General features: G+C 38.4%; 1 protein-coding gene across 2 annotated transcripts; it reads left to right on the top strand.

Annotated features, from left to right (window-relative positions):
• The first annotated feature begins 17 nt into the window (after nucleotides 1-17).
• KCTD18 (potassium channel tetramerization domain containing 18) lies at nucleotides 18-6,358 on the top strand. 2 transcript variants are annotated; one of them, XM_048309587.1, is made up of 7 exons: nucleotides 18-119; nucleotides 656-853; nucleotides 2,085-2,296; nucleotides 3,198-3,391; nucleotides 4,421-4,515; nucleotides 4,854-4,956; nucleotides 5,675-6,358. In XM_048309587.1, exons 2-7 carry the CDS (start codon nucleotides 697-699, stop codon nucleotides 6,207-6,209), a joined length of 1,296 nt encoding a protein of 431 aa, XP_048165544.1. In that variant the 5' UTR covers nucleotides 18-119; nucleotides 656-696; the 3' UTR covers nucleotides 6,210-6,358. The 2 variants fall into 2 exon arrangements, with proteins under 2 accessions (XP_048165544.1, XP_048165545.1); XM_048309588.1 differs by lacking the exon at nucleotides 18-119 and adding an exon at nucleotides 263-440.
• The last annotated feature ends 4,208 nt before the right edge of the window (nucleotides 6,359-10,566 follow it).

Genomic DNA, 10,566 nt, shown 5'->3' with positions numbered 1-10,566 from the left:
GCGCGGCCGGGGCACACGGGCTGCCCCTCTGCTGTCCCCGCTCGGCCCGGCCCTCCCCGCCGCCATTTTGCGGAGCGCGGCCCGCGGGGCGGCCCGGCCGCTGAGGCAGCGGCGCGCAGGTAACGCGGGGCGGCCGCGGGGCACCCGCCCGGGCGGGCCCTCAGCGCTGCCCCGGCTGCTCCGGAGGGAGGGAGGGCGCGCTGCGCTGAGCGCTCTTTGCGGAGCAGCGCCCCGAGGGAGGGAGCGAGCGAGCGAGCGGCCCAGGAAGTTAAAGCAGCCTTAATTAAAAATCGATTTTTAAAGAAGCCACGTTGTCATTCGTACAAAAATAGCTGCATTTTTAGTGCTGTGAACTGTACTCAGGATTACCCAGGGTTTCCTTCCAGAGCTCTGGTCGCACACCCTGACCATGTAACTCTGCGCCCATTTGTCTCGAAAGGGTAAGCTTTGTGTTTCCTAGCAAAGGAAAATGCCATAGTTTTTTACAGTAAAGGTGCAGAATATTTGGCTATTTGCACTATTATGTCTCCAGAACTGTTTTCAAAGCAGTTTCCTGTTACAGACATGCTGGAGCTGAACTATTGCTTAGGTCTTGTATGTGATATGTTAAGTCTGTAGCTGGCAGTAGTTTGACTTCTGTTTGTTTCTGTTTTAGGTTCCAGTAGCTCGTAATGAACATCATCAGTGGCAGATGCAATGGAAGAGGGCAAGGTTGAAGATGTCCAGGATATCCTACGACTGAGTGTACGAGGCTGCTTATACACAGCCAGGCGCGAGTCTCTGTGCCGCTTTAAGGATTCCATGCTGGCTTCCATGTTTAGTGGACGCTTTCCTCTAAAAGTGGATGAGTCGGGTAAATATGTTGAAGCTGTAAATATCACATTCTGATCACAGAACTCTCTGGCAAATACATGCTTTTATATATATTCATGCATTTTATAGTAGATCTCTTTTCCCAGTCTGCTGAGCATCTGTTGGCTTCTAATTCCAGGATGTAAAACAATTCTGCATGCATGACTTTATACATACAGGTAGTTCATCTGAATTCCACAAGGCTACTCATGCTTGCAAACACACACATTTATACAGTGCTTACCCCGCCTTGTTCCAATCCAAACTGGGGTTTTAGAATGTACTTCTTCAGTGAGAATATGAAAATAGATAAAATGAAGTTGGCAGAGTATGTGGCATTCATCTTGGATCCTGTTTGTGAACCTTTATATTATCCAGAGGCATCTCATTCCCTCTGTTCATTGCATAAGGAGAATTGGGTCAGAATACTTTGTTTCAGAATACTTCATTACCCAGTAAAGATTGCATTTTTCACCACCATGGCTTGATATAAAAGTTCGAATAAAACTATTCATGGGTCAAATTTCACACTTGTTTGTGCCTTAGAAATCCTGCCAAAGTAGGTCCAGTTAAAAGACACAATGGATGAAGAATAGTAATGCCTTGTTGCACACATTAGACTGTTTAAAATACCTAAAATGTTTAACATATGGACTTTGCATAACAGAGCAGGACTTTGCTACCATCTTTCACAGTTGCAGTGAACAGCCTGTTGTACAGACAGTATGGTTTGGTTGGTTGAGCCCTTCAAGCAAAGGGGAGAAAAAGAAACAAATACAGTAGAAATTGAGCAATATTCAGGGAAGGTTTGACTAGATGTGTACTGGAACTGATGCTAATTTTAACACTTTTAAATGGTCTAGAAGCAAAATTGAAAAGATCCCTGCAATAGTGAGTAAAGCTGCACCTGCAGTTAGAATTAGAAATGCGTCTAGAATTAGATTTTAGCATTTTAAGCAGATTACAGCACAGCTGAGGTTGTATGTTGCTATGGTCCTATGTAGATTAGTGATTTCACTGAAATGCAAATAAATGTTTACTGCACTAGGAACTGTATCTTCAAATAACAAATATCCCAGGGAAACAAAATACAATATTAAAAGAGTAAAGACAGTATATTCCTACTAAGTAAAACCAGTACAGAAGTTTTATACAAAAGGCTCTGTTTGATGATTTGGTAGAATGTGATATGTTTGTTTTCACTTGCTGGAAACAATATTTTATGTTTTCAGGAGCATGTCAAATTGATCGAGATGGAAACCTCTTTAAATATCTTTTGGATTATCTTCATGGAGAAGTTCAGATTCCTGGAGATGAACAAGTTCGAACTGCACTGCAGGAGGAAGCAGATTATTTTGGAATCCCTTATCCATACAGTCTGTCTGATCATTTGGCCAATGAAATGGAGACATATTCTTCAAGGTCCAATATAGAGCTTAAAAAGGTCTTGACATTTCTTAACATTTTTAATGCTGAACTTTCTAACCCATGCCATTCATTAGCACCAAACACTAAAGCTATAGAATGTCCAAGTTAGCAGTTTATAGTGACCACACTAAATCATGAGTAAATCCAGAGTTTTATGTTAACAAATCCTGGAGTTGGTAATGCAGTCAGTATAGTTAAGGTCACCAGTTTTTACCATCATTGCAATACAGCAACAGTTTGAGTGTTATACATGCAAATTTGCTGTAGAACTTGTGTAGTAGGAAGGACATTTAGTTTCCTATCTGGCTTCAAATTTTATTTGAAATTAGATTTGATCCCTTCAAGGTGTTTGGGTTGGGGTTTCTTTTTCAGTTTTACAAATTCATCCTAAAACTTGTAATGACAAAATGTACTTGACTGGTTTTTTTAGAATGAGAAAGGAGAAAAGAAAATTAGTGTATTATTTAAAATCCTCAGGTTTTAGAGTATTGTAGCTTAAAATCTAATTCTAATTAACTAGTAGGAAATTAACTTGTCTTACCAGGTCTGGCTGTGTTATTCCTGACAGTCATCTGTGTTCTCTTAGCAAGTTACTTTTCTCTGTATTTCACACTCTCTCTTCCTCTTTTCCTTTTGAAAGGTGTAAAACAATTCCAGGCCTTTCAGTTTCTCTGCATGTTAAGGAGTTGCCTTGCCTTTAACTATTTCTGTTGCCTTTCTGTGAACCTCTTAGTTTCACAACATTCTCTGGTAACATCAGATAAAAAATAACTGCAGACATTATTCTAGAAAAACTGCCTCCTTGATTTACGTAAAAGAGCTCACTGGTACAGTTAAGAAAACTTAATTATGAAAGCTCATTCAACTGAAAATACTGCATTCTTATTAGTATTCTATATGTTTTATGTTTTTTCCAGGCTTTGTTGGATTTCTGTGATTCTTACAATTTAGTTTGTACCAAGCCTACAGTTTGGGTCCTGCACTATCTCAACACTTCCGGAGCAAGCTGTGAAAGTAAAATTATTGGTGTGTATGCCACAAGAGCTGATGGGACTGATGCAATTAATAAGGTGCTAGGAATGAAAATTCATAGTAAAAGCATGTACAAAAGGTAAGGTGACTGTCACAGATGAAAGCACTGTGAAGTGAGAATAAATACATATTATAATTATGCCTGATTATTATGATATGTAGCATAATGCAGCATTATTGTACTATAAATCTGTGGAAGGAATCTTTCCAGCTGGATAATAGAATGGTCACATTAAACAAATAAGAGAAAAACTAAGCCTGGACGTTCAGAATTTGAGAGTATACACAAGGTGGTTTAGCATGCTGTTATTGTAAGTTCTTACTCTGTTTGACTTACTATTTTTAAAATGTCTCAACAATTAAAATTTACTAATATTTACACTAAATACAGTGAATAAATCCCCTTACAGAAAACCCCCCAGAAATATTTGCAAAGTTGGTTGTGATTCATGCAGTTCTTTTGTGTTGTCTTCTCAGATAGCTGAACACTGAGAACCAAAGATGAAAGGAAATGGTTTTAATTCTTTAAAGAACCTGTACAGCTGTACTACACTATTAATGTATTTACATGGCAGTAATTGGAAGTTATTGGTAGACCTGTACTTACAGCTGAAAGCAGTTGGTCTTTGTCACTCTCACAGTGCAGTGTCAGAAGTGAACTTCACTGTGCATTTTTTGATTAAGATAAAGCTCTTGATACTTCACCATCTTTATAATTAGGATGCATATCTTCCTAAATTTAGGCTGGGAACATTAATATTTATTCCAAGAGTATTTAGAAACATAATATATCAGGTATCGGTTCTCCTACTGTGTATTCTAGAAAAATAGGTTTTACATAATTAATTCTGTAATTATTCTTCTATGAACATCTATTCTTTCACGAATATCCATTTTTGGCAATAGGCATTCACAGGAGGGTTACCACCTCTTATTTGAATAAAACCAAAATCAGAGTAACATTTTCCTTTCTGCATTATAAAACATTTACTGCTAAGTCCTTATAGTTAGGATTTGGTAAAAAGAATGATATATTTCACCAGTGGTGCATTTTTAAGGACTTAGCTAACTAATCACATAACTGTTACATTTAAAACAATGTTTCTAGAGAAGCTGGAAATAACATCCAATACATCTGGAGCTATTACTCAGTAGCTGAGCTGAAAAAGATGATGGATGCTTTCAATGCCTGGGAAGGGAGAGGTAATAATTTTTTATTTCAGTGTTACTACTTTTTAACATAAAAATAAGAAAAATATTTACCAATTAAGTATAATAAAAACTCTGGATAAACTTTCATTCATAACATTGTACAATAGTAGTGTCTGTTTAGGGGGGAAAATGTTTTACAGGATGTTCAGAGAGGAGACACGAGTTAACACGAATGAAGCAGCATGCTGGCTGTAAGCAGTGCTCATGTCAGCAGGTTCAGAGCTGAAATTCTGCATAATAAAATACATGTATTCATGTATTTAGTCAGGTGTAAACATGCATGGCTGTGTTGTCTCAGCTTATCTGTACAATATTGCTTTGAAATGTAGGTGTCAGCTACTGGAGAGTGCCTCAGGAGCTGATTGAATGTTGGACTCTGGAAGAACGCCCTCTGAGAGGCAGTTTGCATCATATGCCTCCAGTTTATAAAAGGTATGCTGATTTGCATAAATGGCTTAAATTTAAGCACAGATACAGTGCAGTCTGGTTTTTTACCCCTCTATAATTTCAGGTTCTTTAAGTATCTATGCACGTTGAGCTTTCTGGTTTTTTAATTTACATTTTAATAAAATGTCTGAGCTTAATTGCACAACTGAACTTGCTAGAAACAAATTACATTTTTTTTTAGGCTGCTGAGAAATCTCAGCAGCCTGCCAAGGAGTAACTTCAAAAACTAGTGAGCAGTATTAGTTGAATGGACTGCTAAACCAGAAATTTAGGTGAAAACTTTAAAAGGTTAACTGATTTTCACTGCTATAAGATATCTTCTTTTTAGAAGGAATTTCTAGAACTTCCTCTCTGCAGTTTTATGGCAATAGTTTTGATTATACCTCCGTTCTCAATACATTGCCTAAAAGCAGCCTTTTGCAGGTGCCATTGCACCGGTACCTGAGCCAGCCGACAGCCACCTCGCTGCTACGGTTTTTAATGTGTCATCTTAGAGAGGGAGAAGAGATTGATAGTTCTATTCACAAAAGGCAACCCTGATTGTAGTCATGAAGTGTTGGGAACCGTAATTTATGCTTGTTACAGTATCATTTAAACCTAATTGTATATGGCTGTTGCAGATGGTCTGTTTTGTAATAATGTTATAAAAATAATAATTTAGGTATACAGTTCATTTTTAAAATTGAAGTTCTTTGTTTTACAGACGATTAATCGACTATACTGAAGAGGAGGGCTGTTTACCATGTAAAGTGGGTCCCAAGCCAATTAGATTCTCAGGTCCCTCAACAAGTACCCACATAAAAGTCAAGAATTCATCTTCATTAAAGGTAGCTGCTTGCAATGCTTCATATTCTGCAGCAATTCCTAAACAACCCCATAGTCAAAGTTTGATGCTCCACAAAGAAGCTTCTGAAACCACATCCACAACATGCACATCAGTGCCCAGCAATTCCCAGGCTGTCTATGGAAGGCAGAGTGCTGGCAATGGGACAATGAGCCAAATGACATTCCAAGCTGCACAGAGTAAGAAGCCTGTGAACAACCGTGTAGTAAAGCTGAAAAGGACTCCGCTTTTTCTTGTGACACCATCTCAGCCACCTTCTTCTGCATCCAGTAAAACAAGCCAACAGGACAGTGCTGCTATTGAAATTCCTACTACCTCTACAGTACTAAACAAGAAAGATCCAGCTGTATTAGCAGAAAGTATTACGCTTAAGAATGATAAAGTGGATGGCTAATGTTTGGCTCAGTCTGATAGACTGGACAGCTCTGCATTATATGGTCAAAGAAGAGGTCATCATCTCATGTGATCCTTTATTCAAAGATTAGGTAGAAAATTGTGATGAAAAAGATAGTGAAAAGCACAGAAAGAAATTGTTTTAAGTGAGCACTGAAGTGTGTTTTCTGCTTTATTTCTAGATATTTTTTAGATGTTGGGAAGGGAGGAAGAAAAATGGATTAAAAAAATCACTCAAGCACAGAGCACATGCAGTTTAACATTCCAGTAACTCCCATTTGTATTTCTGTTGGGCTGTACCTTAACGTGAGTACTTGCACAGCATTAAAGAAGACCTCTTTACCAACTTCAACTACAGTTAACATTAACTACAGTGAACCTCAATTTGTACCTTTAAAGTGGGGGAAAAATAGATAAAAAGAAGCTTTTATTAGATACAAGTTTGCCACAAGTGTGCAACATACTGAGTGCTGCAGAGACACCAGAAGTTGAATGCACTGTCACTTCTGGTGAGGGTAAATCACCATTTTTGTTATTAGCAGCAATGAAAGGAATCACCTGTGCTTGTACACAGAGAGAAAATGCAGAAATACAGGAAGGCAAGAAGTGTGCTGTGTGAGTAACAAGGCTGCTTTTCCAGGGGCACACATGTACAGACACACAGTACCGTGGTGTGATCTGCCACTGGTACAGCCTCGGTGCAGCCTCGGCATTTTTGTGTCACACCGCTGGGGGGTGGCTTTTCTGGGGCTGCAGGGTCTGAGTTACACCTGGCTTTTTGTGTCCTTCTGCAGGTCCCTTCAGATCAGGAGGGGACAACCTCAACTTGCAGGCAGCAAAGCACAGAAGTTGAGGTTGGAGTGCCGCGGTTTGAAGTAAAAGTCTCCCTTCTTCCCCTCGTGCAAGCTGGAGGAGACATTCTTGTACCAGGGCAGATGTTGAGTAATGATAGTGAAACAAAGAGCTGCTGTATGTTTCTGTCAGCAGAGGAAAGGCAAGTTTGGATCACTGATTTTCAAGAGCCCTTTTAGTTGTTTAAATCAGTGAACAAAACCTGGCTTTGTTTTGTACCCTTGCTTACAGTTGGGTGCTGGGGTTTTTTTGCTGGTTTTATGACTGCTTTTGCTTCTCCAGCACAGTAAATACAGCTGCCTCTGAACACTGAGAACATTGCCAGAATGCAAGTTCTAAAAATTCCTGAGACTATTAGAATTACAGAAGGGTTCTTTAAATGTTTTATTTGCTAGGTCACTTAAAGCCATCACATTTTCAGGCTTTTATCCCAGCCATAAGGACTTGAAACATAATTTGTACAAGTGAAAAAAACCCAATTTTTCATGTACTAACATACTCTTAAGGAGACATTTTGCCATGAGCAGTAGGCACTATAAAGGTGTAGAGGACTATAATTTCTGCTATTGGTGTGTATATGGAAGACCAGCTGACCTTTAGAGTATTTAAGCTAGTGTTTCTTCTCTAAAAATAAACCTGAAGATCAACAATCCCAAAGCTCTTCCTGTCTCAACAAAAAAACTTTCACTGAACAAAGGACAAAGCAGAAATTATGGAAAGATACTAACATAATCTACTATTCATTGAACATGCAATTCATCACTGAGACTAAGTTTGTGAAATTTGTTTTTCATAATAATCTGACTGAAACAGTTTTTAATACTTATCTTCTGTGTGAGTTCTACTTCACTATTTATTCAACAGCTGAGCACTTCACCGTGCACCTTAAAATCTTTTTACAATGCTTTCTAAGGCTGATTTCTTTCAACTTTTGAATTTAGAAAGCTTCTATAAACATAGAATCAGAGAATATAATTTAGATGAGAAAAGACATACAAGAAAAAGCTTTGAGAATATTCCTACAGGACTTTATGAGTTTGTACTACCTCAGTGTTCACTTAATTATTTTGTAGCACAGTATTTTTCAAGTAGCATTCGTGTAGTTTGCATTACAGCAGCATTAATGAGTCTTCTCTTTGTCCTGGACATACCAGCTTGTGGTTAAAAGAATAAAAAACAACCCCCTTGAATTTCAGCAGATGAAATGAGAAAGTGGTGAAGAGGTAAAGAAAGAAGGCTTGATTTTACTTACTTATTTTTAACTGGATGGGGTGTAAACCTGGTCTTTTAACTTATCTAAGTAGGCACTTCCAGCATGTTTTTTATATAATAGAATCTTGTTCCATTTCTATTAACTGCTAAGAGTGATATTGAACAGTTTTATGATAGATGGACAGCATTAACCTTCGTGGTGAATGGAACTAGATGCATTGTCAAGTGGTGTGACAATGGTTTACTTTGAATCTTTGTAAAATTATAAATCATTATAGAAGAGATCATGTTCAGAAAAGACCATGTTCAACAAGTTACTCCAATTCCAGAATAATTAATTTTTCTTTCAAGGTGACATTTTCAAGCTCATTAAGTATTTTTTTTTCCCCCAAACATGGTTAACTAATGTAAGTTTTCCAAAAAGCTTGACTTGTATAAAGTTACTTTGCTTTTTAGTTTTCCAACTGCGTGTTTGGATCTTTATTTTGCTGGGTTCTGCCCTTACTCTTAATTTAATCTTACACAAAAGATAAACAGATTCAATCTGCTTTAAAATACTGCCCCTTTAAGGTGTTTTTCTGCTTCTGGAAGAGCATGAAGTGCAGTGGGAATTCCATGTTTGTGTTTGAGTGACGCCAAACAGCTGCATTTGCTTTGCTAATTGAAGGGACTTTGGCCTGGAAAGGAAACCTTGCCCTGCCATAAACTCCCTCACTGCCTCTCTACAAGTCCCTCACATTAAAAGGAGAATTGCATGTAGTTGTCTCTGTAATGAGAAGATAAAACAGAGTTCTGCTGAAGATGGGTGCAAGAGCATTTGGCTATTTGTAACTACCATGAACAGTAAAACACTCCTAGAAATTGGCAGATATAATTCCAAGCATGCAGACACATGAAATGAAAGATGAAGATTCTGACACAGTTTCAGAGCACAGCCACATAATGTGGTTAAAATGTGTATTGGAATAACCTTCCCAAACCAGTACAGATACTAGACAAAACTTGGTGTGCAGCATTCCCACAAGCAGCTCACTCCTCAGCCTAACCAAACCCACGCACAGCTCTTTAACAAGGAAGATGTTTTTGCATCACAAGAGAAGAGAGAAACGCCATCTCTCACCTGTTAGTCCTGCATCTGTCACATACTGAGCCTCCAGTACATCAAAGCTTGGCTGGTACTGAAGAGCACAAGGTGGTCCTGTTGTGCTGAGTTATGCCTTATGTTACAGATTGTATTTATTTATCTGCAGAAGGCAGCTTGTGAGAAACTGACTTAAGGAATAAAGCAGCTTTCAATAATGCAGTAATCAATAGTCAAGTGTAGAAGCTATAAGGAAGGAATAAATGTTATTACAGGTAAGTTAGGTTTTCTTTTTTTAGAAAGGATTACGGGAAGAGACATTTCACAACATATATGGATAATCTAAGAAATTCCTGTGAAATATCTGCATGAAATTTGTAATTACATCTCAGAGTGAGGTTACAGTCAAACTGTAAGGCAGCAGATAAATTTTGAGAAGCTACCTATCTGATGGGTATGCACAACAGAGATTCTGGACTTTCATTTTCATTTACTCCAAAATATTCAGCTTAAAAGCGTGATAGGTAATTAACTAGGATAATAGCAGTGCTTGCAATGCTAAGAAAGCCAGTGTCTACCTACACATTTATTTTTCTTTCACCACTCTTCCAGATGAAGATGAGTTACTTGCCTTTTAAAATCAGGTTTTACCAATATTCACACATGGGACACTGTATGCGTATATCAAGAGAAAAACAAAATTAAGGAATGCACCTCGCTCTTCCCTTGGAGATTATTTTTCAAGGGCCCCAGAGGAATACCAGTCCTGTCAGTACTAAGGAAGTGTGCAGTCAATGAACAGGAATTAGGCAGAGGAAACTGGTAAAAAGCAACAGCGAACAATCACCTAGGTGTAAAAACTTCTAAAGCTGCTCAAGTGTCCTCCTGCTTTTACTGACCTGGATGAGAGGAGAGGTCAATCTTACTGACCTTTTACACCTTTCTGATTCTGACATTTGGGCCAACAGGTTACCTGATGCCAGCTCTGGATTCTGACACCTTACTATGTTAAACAGTAACTTACTTTAAAATGTGTTCATTGCTCTCATGGCAAGGTTGTTTTGTGCGCTGTGGCATTAGAATCAAGCTAGAAGCAAAAGCCTAGTCCCGTCCAAACTCAGCTGAAAGCCTCCCACTGATACCAGTTCAACTAAGCAAATACAATTTGGGTAAGAGCACAAGATTAGGCACTGCAAAGCAGCAAACACCAGAG

The sequence above is a fragment of the Corvus hawaiiensis genome, chromosome 7 (assembly GCF_020740725.1).
Source record: "Corvus hawaiiensis isolate bCorHaw1 chromosome 7, bCorHaw1.pri.cur, whole genome shotgun sequence".
Lineage (NCBI taxonomy): Eukaryota > Metazoa > Chordata > Aves > Passeriformes > Corvidae > Corvus > Corvus hawaiiensis.
The sequence above is the reverse complement of the archived record's forward strand: the minus strand, read 5'-3'. Positions and strand labels throughout refer to the sequence as shown.